The sequence below is a fragment of the Galeopterus variegatus genome, unplaced genomic scaffold (genome assembly GCF_000696425.1).
Source record: "Galeopterus variegatus unplaced genomic scaffold, G_variegatus-3.0.2 Scaffold1883, whole genome shotgun sequence".
Classification (NCBI taxonomy): Eukaryota; Metazoa; Chordata; class Mammalia; order Dermoptera; family Cynocephalidae; genus Galeopterus; species Galeopterus variegatus.
The window spans coordinates 29,462-49,790 of NW_007727994.1; the positions used below are offsets into that span (position 1 = coordinate 29,462).

At 35.7% G+C, this 20,329-nt stretch overlaps 1 protein-coding gene across 3 annotated transcripts in view; it reads right to left on the reverse strand.

The window, feature by feature from the left end:
* GIGYF2 (GRB10 interacting GYF protein 2) overlaps window positions 1-20,329 on the reverse strand; it is a 113,859-nt gene that overhangs the window by 26,376 nt on the left and 67,154 nt on the right. Inside the window, exons 9-14 of one of the 3 annotated variants that reach the window (XM_008579427.1) lie at window positions 13,161-13,340; window positions 9,420-9,619; window positions 9,165-9,327; window positions 8,889-9,077; window positions 4,809-5,005; window positions 3,564-3,723 (exon numbers count right to left, since the gene is read on the reverse strand). In XM_008579427.1, coding sequence (XP_008577649.1) covers window positions 3,564-3,723; window positions 4,809-5,005; window positions 8,889-9,077; window positions 9,165-9,327; window positions 9,420-9,619; window positions 13,161-13,340 — 1,089 coding nt within the window. Of the gene's footprint in view, window positions 1-3,563; window positions 3,724-4,808; window positions 5,006-8,888; window positions 9,078-9,164; window positions 9,328-9,419; window positions 9,638-13,160; window positions 13,341-20,329 lie in introns of all 3 variants that reach the window. The other 2 variants (XM_008579425.1, XM_008579426.1) reach the window with 2 other exon arrangements.

Genomic DNA, 20,329 nt, shown 5'->3' on the forward strand with positions numbered 1-20,329 from the left:
TGTATTTCAAAACATCACACTGTACACAATATATACAATTTTTGTCAATTAAAATATATAAGTAAATTAATATTTTTTTAAAATTTTTTTCAAAAGAAGAACAAACCTGGAGGACTCACACTTACTAATTTCACAATTTATTACAAAGCTATAGTTATCAAAAGTGTGCTACTGGCATGAAGACAGACATATAGACTAATGAAATAGAACAGAGGGCCCAGAAATAAACCCTCAGGTATATGATCAAATGATTTTTGACAAGGGTGCCAAGACCTTTCAACGGAAACAGGACAGTATTTTCAACAGACGGTACTGTGAAAAATGGATATACACATGCAAAAGATGAAGTTGGACCCTTACCTAAAACCATATACAAAAATTAATCCAAAATGAATCAAAGACCTAAGTTTAAGAACTAAACTATAAAACTCTCGGGGAAAAAAAAAAACACAAGGCAAAAGCTTCACAACATTGAATATAGCAGTGATTTCTTGAATATGACAAGCAAGGCAGAGGCAACAAAAGAAAAAACAGACAAATTGGACTTCCCCAAAATTAAAAGAAGAGTAAAAAGGCAATGCACAGAATGGGAGAAAGTATTTGCAAACCAAATATTTGACAAGGGATTAATAACCAGAATATATAGAAAACTCCTAAAACTCAACAACAACAACAAAACCCGAGTAAAAAAACAGGCCAATAAAAAAGGGGGTGGGGGGGCAAAGGACAAGTCATGCTGGATAATACTCATTTCTCCAAAGAAGCTTACAAATGGTCAATATGCACATGAAAAGATGCTAAACATCACTAATCATTACGGAAATGCAAATCAAAACTACAATAAAATACCACCTCACACCCATTAGGATGGCTACTATTAAAAAAAAAAAAAACAAGTGCTAGCATGGATGTGGAGAAATTAGAACCCTTGTGCACCAGTGGTGAGAATGTAAAATGGTACAGTCAATGTGGAAAACAGTATGGAAAACAGTATGGGTGGTTCCCCCCAAAATTAAAAATAGAATCACCATATGATTCAGCAATTTCACTTCTGGATATACCCAAAAGAACTGAAAAAAGGATCTCAAAAAGATATTTGTATGTCCATGTTCTTAGCAATATCATTCGCAATAGCTAAAACGTGGACACAACATAAGTGTCCATCAACAGATGAACTGGATAACCAAAATGTGGTATATACAGTAGGATACTATTCAGACTAGGGGGAAGAAAAAGGGAAATTCTGAAACATGCTTCAACACGGATAAGCTTTGAGGACATTATGCTAAGTGAAATAAGCCAGTAACAAAAAGATAAATATTGTATGATCCCATTTATGTGAGATACTTAGAGTAGTCAAAAATCATAAATATAGACAAGCGAATGGTGGTTGCTAGGGACTGGGGAGAGTAGAAAATGAGAAGTTATTGATTAATGGTTACAGAGTTCAATTTGGGAGGACAAAAAGTTATGAAGATGAATGGTGGTGATGGCTGCACAACATTACAAATGTATTTCATACCATGAAACTGTACACTTAGAAATGGTTAAGACAGTAAAATTTATGTTATGTGTATTTTAACACAATAAAAACTTGGGGAAAAAAAAGTAAAAAAAAAAAATCAAACAATCCAATAAGAACGGGAACAAAAAATATCTCACTGAAGAGGATAATCAGAAGGCCAATAAGCACATGAAAAGATGTCAACATCATTAGCCATTAGGAAAATGCTAATTAAAAACCACAATGAGACAAATGTGGTTTGTCTCATTGTTTAAAAAAAAGTGAGAACAACAACAAATAAAAAGTAAAAAATAAAATATAGCAACAACAACAAATGCTGGTAAGGATGTGAAGAAACTGGATTACTAATACATGGCTGATGGGCATATAAAATTATACAGCCACTCTGGAAAACAGTTCAGCAGTTTCTCTTAAAAAAAAAAACTAAACATACAACTACCATATAACCCAGCAAATGCACTCCTGGGCATTTACACCAAAGGAATAAAGACTTATGTTCATACAAAAACCTGTCAATGAATGTTTATAGCAGTTTTATTCACAATAGCCAATAACTAGAACCTCCCAGACGTCCTTCTATGTGTGAATGGTAAAACAAACTATGACACATTCATATCATACAATACTATTGAGTAATAAAAAGAAGCTATTTATATATGCAACAACCAGATAAATCTCCAGAGAATTATGCTAAGTTAACAAAGCTAATCCCAAAAGGATACATACTGTATAATTCTATTTACATGACATTCTTGAAATGACAAAAGACAGAAAGAGAAAACAGATTAGAGGTTAACAAGGAGGTGTGGGTATAAGGGAAATGCATGTCGCTATAAAAGAGCATAATGAGGGACACCTGCTGAGATGGACATGTTCTGAATCTTAACTGTATCAGTAAACATACCGGTTGTGATAGTGTACTACAGTTTTGCAAGAAACTGGACATGTTCTGCATCTTAACTGTAACAGTCAACATACTGGTTGTGATATTGTACTATAGTTTTGCAAGAAATTACCACTGGGGGAAACTGGGTAAAGGAGGCATGAAATCTCTCTGTATTATTTCTTACAACTCCACATGAAGCTATAATTATAAGTTGTAATTAAGTAAATTTAATTAAGGCTAACTAACTAAATAAATCAAAACACATACACGAAGCCCTGCTCTCATATACATTACATTCAGTCTACTATGTTGTAAACAATGAACAAATATATACAATGCCTGGTAACGATAACTGCTATGAATAAGGCAGGGTAAGAGGACTGAGAGTTAGGAGGGGAGTTCATATGTTGCAGGCAGTTTACAGGGTGTACTGGGTAAAATGCTATCATGAAACTCATACTAATACAGTCAACAACCAATTTCAGATTATAAGGAAAGATTTCAAAAACAGAAATGAAGAATCAACAAACATCCTTTACAGCATTCTCTCCTCATCCTAATCTAACTTATGCATCACACAAATCTTCTAAGGGATTCATTTGTAATATAGGACTATCTTTTCCCAGACATTTTTATTAGTGCTCTACCATTTATATCAACTCCACTTAAGCAAAACATTCAAGGTCCTTCAATACTGCTGCCATCACCTTTTTATGGTCAGGGAGACTGAAGCACAGAGAAGATGAGTAACTTACCTACCTAGTCAGCCAGCTGGGATGCCAGAGCTGAGAGAACCTTAAGCATTTTGCTTATATCCCTGTCATATTAGTCATGACTTGTTGCCTTGTATTGAAATTATTTTCATATGTACTATATATATATATATAAGATACATATAAATTACTTTCATATATATAAACGTGGGTACTTCAGAAAGTTTGTGGAAAAATGGAATTCAAAGATAACACAAATCTTTCCGTGAACTTTTTGAAGACCCCTCGTATATAAGTATTTCTTCATACATATTAAAGAAAGCCTGATGACTTCTTTCTCTACTATTATGCAAATTAACATTAAACAAATCCCATTCTTAGACAGCCTGGAGGTACTAGCAGACACTTCAGTACTTAAAAGTAGAAAGGAACAACCTACCTTGAATTTCTCCCTGAGGATCTTTGTAATACCACTTCTGCATTGCTTCATGCATCAGTGGAACTGATACTCCTTTAGCTCTGTGCTCTTGCAGTTTTGATGCCAGTCTCTCATCATCTAGTGCACTGTCTTGCAGATAAGCCACCATCTTCTCAGCTTGCTAATAAGAGAAAAACAAAAAACAAATTAAGGAAACAGATAATCCTGAATCAATACTTGTACATGCAGATTGGCCAGCAAGCTCAGCTGGTAAGAGCATGGTATTGTAACACCAAGGCTAAGGGTTCAGATCCCCATACCAGCCAGCAGTTTAAAAAAAAAAAACTTGTACACGTAATAACATTGCCTCTCTTTTTTGGACACTTGATCTGTGAAAGACACTATGTGAGGAACACAACAGATAATTTAATTCTCCCAATAATGCTGTGCAATAGGTACTATCCCTATTTTACAGAGGGGGAAACTAAGGCTCAAAGATGTCAAGTCTTGCTCAAGGTCTCAAAATTATTAAACAAACCAACTGAGATTGAAACACAAACTGGTGTGGGTCAAAGTTCAGGCTTCTAATCAACAAACAAGTACTTTTTAAACTAATAGGCCATTGGTCGATTCTAAATTATATAAACTAAACCTGTAAAAATAGGGATGTTAACAGAACGAAAGGCTCAATTAATGCAATTACAAAATAAAAAAACCTTTTTACAAGTTTCACTAAGACACTACCCCTTTCTTACTTTTTTTAACATTACCTGCCACTAACCATCCCACCCAAAAGAAAGAAGAAATTCTTTTGTAGAAAAGCAAGCTATAATTTACTTTACATATAACAATGGTATATACAATCTTACAAAATCTAGATACATGAATATGATGTTAATAACCTGAGAGTTTATCTTCCCTGTTACACTTGGGGCAAAAAATACTGAAGACACAGTGACCATCCACAGCTGCTTGTATTCGCCATTTCTGGCATTCCATTAACATCCAAAAAGAAAAAAGAAAACAGCTAAGGGCAATCTCAGAAGAGCAAAAAACCTGACATAATGACTACCACATAGCAGAAACTTAAAAGCATGAAACGATTTGAAAGACAATTATTCAAACAAACAAATACTAAATATCCAGACAACTTTTCCGGTACTTAAAAATCTAGTGCACAAAAGTTTTATATTTGAATATTCTTTTAACGCTTTCTAATTTGTATGGCAGTCTGAAAGGAAACAAAAAGAATTACATGATTTTTACCTGTTCCAAATGTTTGAGACCCTCTTCATCATCTGGCTCTGTGGAAACACCGCCCATACCAGGAGCACCTACAACTGATGTTTCAACTGGCCGGAGGGCAGGACTAGGATTGGGAACAGGAGGTGGAAGCATGAGAAGAGGAGAGGCTGTATCTGAAGGAATCTGTGACAGGGGCTGTTGGACATCAGGAACCATTTCTAGAGGAAAAAAATTCAGACAGACGAAAATCATCTGAAATACAGAAACTCTTATGAAGTCTAACTCTACATTATCCAATTGGGCAACCTGCTAAACGGGCCCAACAGAAACTGAACTCTGTCATGAACTCTGAAGCGACTTGTCATAGAGAAGTACGGTGCTTCTCCCTAGAATGACAGAATTACCTCCACAGAATGACAAAAGACAAGGTTTAAAAGGTCTTTCTGCAGTGCCTACCTGTGTCACTAGAGCACCTACCCAACAGCTATAGGTCAACCTCTTGTAAACAAACATGTTGCCAAATAAAAGAGAGTTATCAAAGCACCCCAAATCTCAAAGACATGTCATAGTTCATCAAAACCCCTATTAAAAATATCTGCAATTACCTTGAAGTACCTATTTCAAGTAATAATTAATATAATTCAAACATTACATGTTTTAAGATAATAAAAAGCACTTGGAGTCTACCTGTATAATGCAGTATGTTCCTCTCAATAAGAATTAAAATTGTGGCTGTCTGGTTGGTTGGTTGGTTAGAACACAACCTTATAACACCAAGGTCATGGGTTTGGATCCCCATATTAGCCAGCCACAAAGATAAATAAATGTACACTTTAAAAAAAAAAAAAGGAAAGAATAAAAATTGCCAAAAAGTTTCTGTCTTGATTCCTATTTCTAACCTCTCAGTATGCAGGCTCTTAAGAAGGAAAGGGGATGGAAGTAATTAGATACAACTGCAGTTTCCCCTTTGAAACCTTATTTGTTCAATTACAGATAGCTTCTCCAAATTCCTGTTCCTCTCACTCTTTCTGTGCCAAACTTTTTTTAAAGGACACTTTAGACATGCTGTCTCCACTTCACCACCCACACCTGCTACAATGTGACTTCCACTCCCACATCTCCAGTTAAGCTCTTCTCTCAAAGATAAGCAGTGACACAGAGCTGTTAAATTCAAAGGCTTTTCCTAGTCTTCATTACCCACTCCCTTAGCAGTAGCATCTCACATTATCAATCCAATTCTAAGCTAAAATGTTCTCCTTGCTTAGTTTCCCAGCACTCTACTCTCCTAGCTCTACTTTTGCCTCTGAAGAATTTTTTCTGGTTCTTCTTCCTCTACCTACCCTCTAAAAATAGGAATTACTCAAGGTTCTATTCTCCTCCACTTCTCTTCTCACCCCTAACAAATGTGTATAATCTTTTAAATGTTCATTCTCTTTCTGGCCCTAAACTATTCCCATCTAACTACAGTCCCTCATTCAACACTGCTCTCTAGCCATCTCTACTTCTCATCAACACCTCAGAATCAATGTTTCAAACTGAATTGTCTCTCCCCTCCCAAATGTGCTCCTAACTTCCACTCTTTTCCTGTGAAGGGAACCCAATCCTTTCAGGCATCTCAGTCATCTTTGACTATTCCCTCTTTTTTACCCTGACTTCCAGTTAATGACTAAGTCTTGCAAATTTCTACTTTGAAATCTCCCCTGCCACAAGCTCCCTTTACAGGTGTACTGCCTACTTTGTAGTGACTGCTCAGGAGTCTAACAGGTCACAGTGCAGCCCATCTGCTATCTAAAAAAAATGAGAAGCTGATTCCTGCCCATTCTTGGATCAGTCCCCCCTTCCTCACTTTTGCTTTCACTACTCCCTAGTACTGGAATGCCCTCTTCCAATTCACCCAAGCTATACATACCTCCAAATTCTTATTATTCCAAGATTGACTGTTTCCTGAGATGTTCCAAGACTCTACCAATACTGAATTTATATCATTGCTTTTTGCCCTGGATAACTGTCATACACATGCTTTATCTCCCGTACAGACTCCAGATCTGAAGTTTCAACCTGTAATTCATATCTATGAAGCTTTCTCAAAATACGTATGTCTGGAACTGGTCAGTTATCTCAGTTGGTTAGAGCACAGTGTTGATAACAACAAGGTCAAGGATTAGGATCCCCATACCGGCCAAAGGCCAAAACAAACAAACAACAACAACAACAAAAATATGTCTGCAGTCAATCCTAAAGTCTCCTATAATAAGGACTCAGACTTGTTTGTTCAAGAGAATGCACAACAAGTAATTCTGACATATGTCATAACTAAAAAAACAACTACCACAAATCAAATAGGTCTCAAGATGTACAGGTCCCCACAGTGACTACTATTTAGATATTTAAATACTTGCTGAATTCACTCAGTTTTGTTCTAAACATAAAAAACTGAAAAGAAAGTCTTGGTTCAAGCCCTCAAAATATCAGTCTAATGGAAAAAAATAAATAAACAAACAGATCTTTACAATATTTTAATTATATATTTGGAATAGCGCTGGTTGTTTAAGAAACAAGACGACACAGGGCCGGCCCATGGCTCACTCAGGAGAGTGCGGTGCTACTAACACCAAGGCCACGGGTTCGGATCCTATATAGGGATGGCCGGTTAGCTCACTGGCTGAGCATGGTGCTGACAACACCAAGCCAAGGGTTGAGATCCCCTAACCGGTCATCTTTTAAAAAAGAACTTTTTTTAATTAAAAAATATAAAAAGAAACAAGATGGCACCTAACCCAGTTTGGGGTCTTTGAGTGGAAGAGTTTCAGACATAGAGAAAAGCATGTACTAAGGTATGAACATGAGAAAACAGGGCACATTTCAGGACGTAAAAGGCTTTGAGGCTGGTGAGTAGAGTATTAGGAAGATAAAGAGGCTACGGCTAAAAGTGCACAGAGGGAGGCAGATGTCAGATCATGAAGGGTCTTGTAGGCCACGTTAAAGGGTGTGAATTTTTATGTTGAGTGAATCAAACAACTAACCTTTCAACATCAGGAATCACAAAGTCATCTTTTAGTATGCATAAGAAGAAACATAAAAATAAATAATATCGGGCCGGCCCGGTGGCGCACTGGATAGTGCGCTGCTTGGGAAGCGCTGCAGGGCTCCCGCCCGAGGGTTCGGATCCCACATACAGACCAGTTCCCGCTCACTGGCTGAGCGAGGCGCGTAAATAAATAAATAAATAAATAAATAAATAAATAAATAAATAAATAAATAAATAAATAAATAAATAAATAAATAAATAAATAAATAAATAAATAAATAAATAAATAAATAAATAAATAAATAAATAAATAAATAAATAAATAAATAAATAAATAAATAAATAAATAAATAAATAAATAAATAAATAAATAAATAAATAAATAAATAAATAAATAAATAAATAAATAAATAAATAAATAAATAAATAAATAAATAAATAAATAAATAAATAAATAAATAAATAAATAAATAAATAAATAAATAAATAAATAAATAAATAAATAAATAAATAAATAAATAAATAAATAAATAAATAAGCCTACTAAGGTGTATGAGCAATTTAAACCAATACAGTAACACTGGAAAAGATATGTTTTAAGCTTATTCCCTATCAAAGGTGTTGGACTTCCATGAATTCATCCATGTTCTCTTTTTTTACTTCTTTTAGAAGAATGGCGTTGTGGTGTGTCATCTGCTGACTTAAATACAGCACACAAACAGCCAGACATTACATGAAAAGAAGGTAACTGTCTGATATGGGAATCTAACTATTGCAGAGGATCCCAAACCTGAATTTGCTAGTGTGATACCAGGGTGACTATGCAAAAGGCCCTAGGAAATGATATTCCTGAGCTCCAGCCTTTCAGATTCTAACTCTGTTTTGGTGAATTTTCTGGGATGGATACATACGTGGGAAGCATTTTTTGACTGGGTTTACTGGTAAAATTACCTATTCTAATAATACACCCACTATAAGCAGTTCTAGGAGGCATAAACAGAAGCCTATCATATCAGTGATCACTGGCCTCAGCAGAACCCTATTTTAGCTGGTCTACTGTCACAAATACATACCGTCCGCTCTGCTGGGCACTTTGGCTGGTACACTATTTTCCGTCCGACTCTCCTCTTCAGCTTTGTCCGTTTGCTCAGTCTGGGGTTCATCTTTCCTCTCAAACTGTGGTGTTTCCTGAGGTTGATGGTCTGAAGGAGTACCTGGTCTAGCAGATGATGATGAGGTTTGGGGTGTTTCCTCACTAGCTTCTAGGAACATGAAGTAATCTTAAGTGAACTTAGGAAAGTTTGGTTTTAATGAAAAAAAAAATGGTAAAAGGCAAAAATGGGCCTTACCAACTCCTGATCTGTCTGTTTTCTCTGCCTCTTTCTTATTTGTCTTATCAGGTTCTTTGGCCTCTTCATTATGGCTACCCTCAGAGTCAGAGCACTCCTCCCCTTCCTCCACAGGCCGGAAGTCCATCTCCTGCTCTTCTGGAATAGGCTCTTTCTGTACTTTCTGCAGCAAAAAAATAAAACCAAAGGTCAACTGCATATCTGGCTTTGGTATAAGGTCAGTGACTGTCATAACATTTAAAATAAATTTCTTACTTTTAGAGAGAGGAATGCTCCAGACGAGTCGAATGTGCCCATTTCTTCTTCGGCATCCTCTAAGCACCATTCAGGCAAACTATCCCTGTCATCATCTATGCTCCCACTGCCTGAGCGCACCCTTCGGTAACCCCGTTCATCATCCCGATCTCGAAAATCAAACTCAAACCTTCGACGTCGTTCCATGTGTTCCCGCCAGCCTGCAGAACGAGGGCCATCTGGGATGAGGAGGACACATACCTTAGAAAAGTTTTATGACAGTATTTGGAAAAGAAAATCTTGGATAGGAAATAAAGGAGAAAGCTAAACTGACAACAAATTCAAATGGATCAACCTACTAACAAGAAAATTAGGCAAATTCAATGAAGTTCAGAACTCAGAGTATTTATACCATCACTAAGTGACAAGAGTACTTATCTTCATTAAGATAAGTACTGAGCCATGCAACATACTCTGAAGTTTTAAAAGATAAATTTAAAATAGCATGTTTAAAGGACACTTTATTCAAAGTGTGCACTTCTAATAAGCTTTAGGTATCTGATTAAAATAACGATTAGCCATTCACATGGCCTACTCCTAGCCAAGACTTACAGCACTGGATGTATTTCTGCACAGAAGATTATGCCCTCCCTTTGGCAGATCTTAAAGCATTTTCTTTTTTCCCATGAAAATATCACTCTTTTTGGATAAGACCAGCTAGCCCTGTGTTAATTCATAATATCAAACTCATTACACTCATTTACTAGTGCCAAGTTCCCATTTGTAATTCTGATTCCTAATGAAAAGTCATGGAATTACATCACTGACAGATGTCATAGAGATTTTATATGGCCCACTATCTTAATTTTATAGTTTAAGAAGAAAGTGAAACTCTGACAGCAGAAGTAACTTGCTCAAATGGCAAAATGAACTAGAATCCAATTCTACATCCTCTGCTGCTTTTTGAACAACATGCTTACTCTTTTCTCTTTTTTCTCATCTCTTAATTTTCTCTAGGGATTTTTTATTTCTGTATTAATAACCCCAGGGACATTCCTAAATCCACCCTAGGATACTATTTATTGCATCTACTTTCCAACAGAAAAAGACTGCCTAAGAATAAAAAATATCCCACTTAAGGTATTTTTCTGAAAAAAAAATAGGAAAACTCTTTTTAAAATCTGACTAACTCACATCTAAAAGAGTCTTAAAAAGAAAGGCAGGTTTTAACCTATTAGAATTTTCTATCCTTGATTCCTTTCTCTTACGAAGATACACAAAATTAATGAGGCCCAATTTAAATGTTCTTACTACTGAGGCCCAATTTACTAAAACCAGCAATCTAAAAATCAAAGTGAAAAACAAAGGGCAAAATGTTAAGATGCCAAATACAGGTAGAATCTTATAAGCCACTCAAAAAGATATGAAAACATTATTCCCACACTCCCTACCCCAACTCACAACAACAAAATACTATTTACTAACTTCTATGAGAACTAAGGAATTTTACACCCAGACTGCTTCAATGTAAACCTAGAGGTATTACTCAAAAGGAGTCTTCAGGATCAAATGTTGAATTCCAGAGTCCTCTGTCTATTACTATCATTTCTAAACAGTCTAAGTATGCACCGTGATAGGAATCTATCCTTCTAGGCACCCGGCTCATGTTTCCCTCTTACTGAGTTTCCTAAGTTCAGCTCCCAGAGTGAACGCTTCGCTGTCCTTAATGCCCCCATCTCCATACATATCTAGCTGCACATAACTGTATCCCAGAATTTTATTGTTGTATTATCAATAGTTAATAAAATTTTATTCATGAAACTAAATGGAAAGGCAGATTTACAACTTACCGAGGCTGACCACTGCTTTATAGACCTTATATCAGAGCTAAATTGAATACTATTTTCATAAAATAAAAATCAGTCATAATAATTATATTTAAAATTTTATTCAAATCCTAATAAAAGATTAACTACAATCTGAGAATTGCTAAGAGTTCATTTATAACAACTGCTATAATCAGACTAAACTTTCAATACACTGAGTTAAAAAAGTAGATGCCATTCTTTTAAAAAAATGCACTCACAGTGTTTTTTCAGACCCATATATCTTTATATTCCCCCAAACTGTCTTTAAAAAAATATACGGACAAAAAAATTTTGGAAGTTGTCAAGTTGATGACAAAACTGACATGAAAGCCAAATATTACAGAATAAAAAAGATTTTTAAAAGATGAGAAAAGGACAATACATAACCAAATTCTAGGTTGTTGGATGGGGGTCAATGGTAGAAGATAACACTAAAATTTTACTTAATTTAACTCCCTTTAAAAGAATCAACATCAGAAGTTCAGACTAAGAAACACTGCTCATCTTCCAAAACATTCACCTTGTTTGTTTTTGATCAGCTGGAATTTCTCTTCTTGCTCAGCCCAGACCCTGTCCATTCTTCACTGAATGCTTGTTGGGAACATAGTCTACAAACTGTTTTGCTTACAGGCAAGCTCAGCACAAAATGCCGTGATGCCTTGAAGAGAACTATAACATGTGGTTGCCCAAGATACAGACTGATGAGAACTGCCTAGATCCTGTGATGTAAACAATGCCCACTAATGACAGAAAACCCGCCCAAAAGGCAGCCATGAAGAGTTAATATAAAAGCATCATAATCCATCCAAAGATTAACTTTACTATGATTCCATCTACCTACAACTCCATAACACACTTTGAATGCCTATTATTGTTTACGCAGACCTAAACTAGTGGTTTTGCTAATTAATAAGTAAAAACCTTTCACATAATTATAATTTCCTCTATTGGGGCTGGCCAGTTGGCTCAGTTGGTTAGAGCATGGCTCTGATAACACCAAAGCCCATGGCTCTGATAACACCAATCCCTGTAGCAGCCAGCCGTTCCCTCCAAAAAACAAAAATTGTCCTCTATTAAACATAAGCTACCTTGGCATATGGTTGAAAAAATATTGTTATGCACATGAAATTCATAGGGCATGTACATACACTTTTTGTGCTTAAATTCCTCATGACCCCATTATTCAAACGACAGTTGCATCTGATTATCATGAGGCATGGGATCAGCACTTCAGTAGGGGATGAACTTTAACACAAAGCACCACTGTCTTCAATTACCAGCGTATCTAATGTCCAAAAAGAACAGTGTGAAGCATTCTTAAGAGTCAAAGAGAAGAACTTAAAAAACCACTAATCACTAGTATTAGCTCTCCTTTTTCTAAAGTTACAGGAACAAAAGAATGAACTTACAATTATGTTTTCGACCTGGGTTTAAAGTTTATTCTTCAAATAAGCATAAATCACATGTTCAGGGGGGGAAAAATGAGAATAAATCCTTTCTTATGCAGGAAAAACACCCATGCGGAGTGGACACACATATTCCAAATGTATAATTACACATTTGTAAGTTTTAAAGAATGGTGAAAAACAGATTCAAAGTTTACAGTTAGACAAAACTGAATGAAACTCTCTCATTTTTGCAGTTGCAGGCAGGTGCTTCCCATTAAATTACACTTTTTGTCCCAGAAAAATACAGAAAAGTTATTTCAATCAACTAAAGAGACATGGTGGGGAATTTTTATGTTGAAATTTTTTTGCAGTAATAAGACTGTGTGATGGCATAAACGACTCATTTTTTTTTTAAACTAGTTTATCTTTTCCACTTAATCCCTAACAATTTCCAAACTCTCACTTATTTACTTCAGTCACTTTGTGCTTCTACTCAGAATCCTTACCAGGACTGTGAGGCCGCCACCTCTCTCCATCCCTTCTTGATCCAGCTAGTCGCCAACCTCCATCATCATCCTCTCCATTTTGTTCCTCTCTAAAGATACGCCAATTTTCACTTTCTGAGCGTATAAATTCATGCTTTCTCCCCACTGATGTTGGTCCACCTTCCTCAAAATTTGGTCTTCCTATAAAGAAAATAAGTAAATATGGTAAGCAAACATGAGTATCCGCCAGAAAAAATTTTGAAAAACAAACTTGACAGCTCAAATCAAGCTTTGCTACAAAGGCGTCAGTTTCAGTGTTCAGAAAGTATCAATAAATGGATATATGCATATATTATCAGACACATTTCTTTTTCAACATATTTTATTTTTTATTTTTTTTTAGCAGCTGGCCGGTACAGGGATCCAAACACTTGACCCTGGTGTTATAACACTATGCTCTAACCAACTGAGCTAATTGGCTAGCCCTAGACGTATTTCTTAAAGCTGAATGTTCATAGACTAGGCAATTATTTTTTAAACAAAAATAGTATGTGCATTAAAAAAAGGCACGCAATGAAAAGTCAATCTTCCTACACAAAACACCCAGAGACTTACTCCCCCAGAGACTTACTCTCCAGAAGCAACCAGCATCAACAGTTTCTTATAAAGCCTTCCAAAAACTGTCCAGTGGTACACTTATGCACATATATGCAGCTCCCTCATCGACACCCTCAGGATATTACACATGTTGTTTTGTACCCTTGCTGTTTTTACTTAATGGTATCTCTTACCTATCCTTACTTACCAGTACATTTTATTTTAAAGTTATATAATATTTTTATTATTTGATGTACATTAACCAACCTCTACTGGTGAATATGTTGAAAGAGCATATCTGCTCATTTCAACCTCTTTTTTAATTCCGAAACTGTAAATTTAAAGACTGTGAGCTATAATTTTTCATTTACTCTAGCACCTAGTACAATACAGACATACAACAAATTGCTTTGGGAATTTAAAGCTAAGCTATATCTAACTTAATGTCTCAAGAGTTACATTAATGATAAAAGAGAGCCTGGTATACCAAGTAAACTAAATTGATACTTTAAAAGGAAAAGAAAATGCTAAATTATGCAAATTCTTTACTCACCATCACACATGTGCTAACATATACAATTCATAACAATGTACAAAATATCACATAAAAGTAATTGAAAATCCAGAACATAAGGTATACTGATGTCCTCAGTTTATAACAATAAAGTTACATATTCTCTCAGTGACAAACTCAATCTTTTTCATTAAACCATACTAAAAAATGGGGGTGGGGGGGACTGAACAATGGAGATGAGGAAAATTCTAATTTCTGGTCATCCTCTTACATGTATGGCAATTCAACACCCTGTTGACAACATATGGTTGTTAGTTTGCTACCAGTGATCATTCTATTACAGGATAAAAAAATCTGGGGGGATTATGAGGGCAGTATATGCTGGTACCGGCTTTCTTATTGTGGTAGACAGCCTCTAAGAGCCCCCCAACAATCCCCGCCTGCTGATCTTTGTATAAACCTCTCCCCTTAAGTGTGGGCTGTACTTACTGACTCACTCCTAACAAACAGAATATAGCTGGTAATGAGATACCATTTCTGATACTAAGTTTAAAAAGACTACAGCTTCCATTTTGGACACTTTCTCTGAAGGAAGCCAGCTGTCATGCAGTGAGGCAGCCCTGTGGAAAAGCTCACATAGCAAAGAACAGAGGCTTGCCACCAGAAACATGAGCGAGTTTGGAAGTGTAACCAATCCCAATCAAGCTGAGATGACGCAGCTTGGGCTGATGATTCCTGGCTCGCAGAAACTCAGATAATGTTTGCTACTTTCAGCCATTTGAGGTAATACGTTACACAATCATAAATAATAAAAACACTCACTTATCTGATTTAATCTTCATAACAATCCTAAGTATTAGAAGTTATTTTTCCCATTTTATAGCTGAAAATATTGAGGCTCAAAAAAATAACCTAGGAGACTTGTCTAAAATCACACACTACTATTAAATGGCACAGACAGGATACAAATGTTAATCTTCTGATCATTCAATAAATATCTATAGAACACTGAGTGCCAAGTTTTATGGATTCAAGTGCACACATATTATTCCATGTCTGTCCTTGGGTTAGAAGACCTTTCAGGTTCTCTTGCTTAGAATAAAAGGGGATAACCCATTTTACAAAGCACCACATCCATTATAAGACTTGATGAAAACTATAGCTGTACTTATAAAAGACAAACAAATTAAAAACAAAGAAATCCGTAATGTGTACAAATTGAAAAATAAAAAGAAATGGCTTTTGGGCCGGCCCGGTGGCGCACTGGATAAGTGCGCCGCTTGGGAAGCGCGGCGGCGCTCCCACCCGAGGGTTTGGATCCCACATACAGACCGGTTCCCGCTCACTGGCTGAGCGAGGCGCGGGGGCAGCGCCGAGGGTTGCAATCCCGTTGCCGGTCCCTGGTCTGGTACGGGGGCAACACTGAGGGTTGCGATCCGTTGCCGGACACAGAAAAAGACAAAAGACAAAAGACAAAAAAAAAAAAAAAAAAAAAAAAAGAAATGGCTTTTAACCAATATAATCAGTTAATCACAAATATTATATGCCAGGCACTGAGCTATGACTTAGAAATACAGTAGTGATCACATGATGAATTATCTGCTCAACTTTTACACGAAGCCTCTGAAAAAAAGTAATGAATGTACCAAAGTAACAAAATAGTGCTAAATGGGGAAATGCATAACTCAACAAACACCAGTCATTATTTTTTCTAACGTGATAAACTGTAAAAATTTTGTTATCAAAAATGAAAATACTGGGCCGGCCCGGTGGCGCACTCAGTGGAGTGCAGCGCTTGGGAGCGCGGTGGCGCTCCCGCCGAGGGCTCGGATCCCATATAGAGACCAGTCCGCTCACTGGTTGAGCGCGGTGCGGGCGCGACACTGAGGGTTGCGATCCCGTTACCGGTCACGAAAAAAGACAAAAAGGAAAAAAAAAAAAATGAAAATACTAGTAATCCCACAATCTTAAAAACAGAAATCTATTTATCTGTGATTAGCTTAACTTAAATAATACAAATTTATCTTTTTATGTAGTTGCAATCTGTGTACCTAATATTTTGTAATCTATTTTTCATCAATGATAGCAAATACTTCTCTGTGATTATACATCTTCCTAAAAATACAAAGGGACACATACTAGTTATATCTTGTTGCTGTAGCATAATGCACTAGACTATTCCCCCACTGGATATTTACTTTATAACTAATTTTTTGCCAACTATAGATAACGAAACAAGAAATATTTGTGTGCATATGTGTTTGCTTTTTTAAGCTACTGCTTCTGGGAAAAAAAAAAAACTCCAAAGAGTGAAATTACTAGGTCAAATGAAAGACTTGATGCATTGAAATACCATTCCCCCATAAAAAAAGAGGTCAGCTACCATATCATTTTACATTATCAAAACTAAATGCTACTATCCTTTTAAAACTTTATTACTTTGTTGTAAAATGGTATAGTAATGTGGCTCGAATGTGAATGTTTCATAAAAAAGATTTTTCATGTTGTTTATTATTTCCCGTTATATAAAGTTTTTATTTGCTTTCAGTAATGGGCCACAATAATCAACCACATTGTATATCGACAAAATAAAATATTATTAAAAAGAAAAAATAAAAATAAAGTTTTTATTTGCAATTTTTTTGTCCTAAACTAGCAGCTTCTTTAGTTTTTTAACTGTCAAGTCTTACAAATATTTCTCAAAATATTAATACCCAGGAACAAGAAAAATATAAAGGACAGAATAGGGTAATAACAGAAAAACTATAGGGAGAGAAAAAATCTGGCTTTTCTACTTACTGAAAACTATCTTGCAATTCTCAAACTGTTGGAACACTTGTACATGTCATAAAGTTTGAATGACCATTTCTGCTATTTCTGGTTTAAAAATGTATTTGAGACAGAAATTATAAAGATAAAGAGGAGCACAGCACCAAAGAAAGAATGATGATTTTTGGAGACATCAGACGTAGTTTTAAAAGCTGGCTCAAATTCTGATCTGTACACTTCAACTAATGAAGACCCAATTCCCCATTTGAAAGAAGTTTCAGCATATGTATGTGTTAAGGTGAAGCAAAATGAATTTACCCATTCTAGTTCAAATATCTCAACAAAGGATTTCAAATTTTGTTATAAGTGACAGTTTCCACAAAGTAATTTCTAAAAACTGCAATATACTTTTTTGATGTTAAATATTACATAATGAATAACTGCAATAGAAAAAAATTAGATTAAGACTTCTCTGATAAACCAAGAAAAACCAGAATAATATAATTCTGACATGCCAAACATATCCCACATGTAAGAGCAAAGTGGGTGGAAGGGGGTCACTGTCACTTTCATAAGAAAAGGTGAAAAGGATTCGAGAACTTTTAAATGGACTTCACTCATGTCCTACCCCCCACCAAGAGAACTTTTTACTGAGTTATAACATTATTACAAAAAAGTACACAAATCACAAACACAGAATTCCCTGAGTTTTCATAAAGCAAATATAGCCATATAACTACCACCTTAGATTTTTTAAAAATTCATTAAGCCTTTACCAAGGTAAGCACTATCCTGACTTATATCCCCAAGTATCAGTTTTGCCTGCTTTAAAATTTTTTTATATAAATGGAATTTACATTTACATCAGACTTCTTTCACTGAACATTACAGGATATTCATTCATGTTGTTACAGAAAACAGTAATTTGTTCTTTTGCATCGCTGTACAGAATCTCAATGTAAGAAGAGATTATACCAGTAGTGTATTTTTCTTACCCTACTACTGATGGACCTTTAGGCTGTTTGTAGATTTTGCTATTATGAATTGTGCTTCTATGAACATTCCTGAATATGAATTTTGGTAAGCATGTGTTTGCATTTGTTGGGTATATACATAGGAGTAAAACTGCTGGGTCAGAGTATGTTCAACTTTTCTAAGTACTACCAAATATTTTTTCTAAAGAAACAGTACTACTTCAACATTTGTTTGCTCAAACCTCTAGGAAAATTAACATGACTGCGTCCTCTACAGATAAACAGAATTAGAGACATAGTATTAAAAACAAAGAAAATACTTAGACATAACACTTGCCCTCCAGTTCTATAGTCCAGGGACATGTAAACAAATGACCTGAAATATTACAGTTGACAGAACACATTGATATATCTCACGTGATCCTCATAATAACCACAAGAGATAAATGAAATATCATCATCTAGACTGGTCTTGTGAAGAAAGGGATAGCTGTAGGGTGGCTTCCCAAGGTTACAGAGCTGAGTCATAAGCAAATCAGAAATAAAACCTAGGTTCTCGAAATCTTAATCCAGGGCTTATTTCTACTACATCATTCTTAATGGTTTATTCATAAATTAGACCCATTTGAAGCAGTCAGAAATTCCAGAGAAACTGGAATAGTTAGAGGAAGATCTGAGATCTAAGTCTAAAAAGCCCTAAAAGGACAGTAGACATACCGTGCATCATGTCTTGGGGACAAAGTCTATGAACATCTCTAAAGGAAGAGAAAACTAAATGTGTTATCTTCCTGCAGAAATGATTTCAAAATGTATACCCCTGAAAAAATGACATAATTTCGTCAATAAAAAATTTTACTCTCTGGGCCGGCCCGGTGGCGCACTTGGTAGAGTGCGGCGCTTGGGAGTGCGGCGGCACTCCCACCGAGGGTTCGGATCCCATATAGAGACCGGTCCGCTCACTGGTTGAACGCGGTGCGGGCGCGACACCAAGGGTTGCGATCCCGTTGCCGGTCGCGGTACGGGCGCGACACTGAGGGTTGCGATCCCATTACCAGTCACGAAAAAAGATAAAAAGGAAAATAAAAATTTTACTCTCAAAATTATTTTTAGAAGAAAAAAGTGACTTCGAACACTATTATAAAATACACCTTTCCAATTACTACTAAGATAACTAAAAACACTGCATGAAAAAAACTGCTCTAAAATATTAAAATAAACCACTTCTACCTAACTGATTCAGGTAGATTTGTGTGAATTTGGGTGGGTGGGTAGGATTATCAAGGAGAACTTCATCTATACGATTTGAGTTATTTATATACACACATATATATTTGTGTTTTCCTGATACAATTTAGAATGACTGATAAATAGTAAAGTCATTCATGGCAATTTAGAAGATGGTATCTGAAGTTCCTTTCACATCTAAAAATGCCAGCATTCCATAATAACCTGGGCTAAAATGACTGAGTGACACCCACATACACAGTCTTTCCAGCATTCAAAATCAAAGTCTTCTTCCTCATGCAACAGGAGCACCATGACAAAGCTGAGTAATCAAATATTTTTGTTGACGTCTTTTTTAAATGTTAACAGATAAAATTATAAACAAGATGACTGAATAATTTACAAATTCAGGCCTGAACAAAATATTCCTAAACTACAGTTAATGAATGAGCTCAGGGCTATGAATCCTTGAACTAGAAGAACATTTGTGCCAGCATGCTTTTTTCTTTTCTTGTTTTCAGGAAAAAGTGTTTAAGGCTTTCATCAAAGTCTTTAAGCATACCTATGGCCTTCAAAAGGTAAAGAAATACAATGCATTTTTTTCTATTTAATATAACAAACATGACCATTTAATGAGGAAACAATACTACCTATATAATAAATTTTATGTTCTTACATCAACAGTAATAAATAACTTCCCCAATGGCGGTAAATACTTGGTTGTTTCTGCTTTAATATATTAGGTCTAAATAGAATTCTTCTACAAATAAAATAAAATTAAAATGCAGTGTTGGTTTTTGCCTGGTCTGAGTGGACTTCCTAAGGAGAAAGAGCAGTAAAAGGGCACCTGTGTGCATGTTTGACTCACAGCCAAAAATGGTGTTTATGGAAAACTTCAGATGGAGCAAAGAGGCACTCAGCCAACAAAATCTACAGCTGTGAGACTTGGAGCTTAAAAGTGCCCAATCTCCAAAAGCAAAAGTGGAATTATGGGACAGACTTTGAAGCTTGTTTATGTGCAAATTTTTGTAGTGGGGGACTTTGTATTCTACTATTCAGATATATATTCTCTAATCAACACTAAAAATATTGTCTAACACCAAAGAAAACAG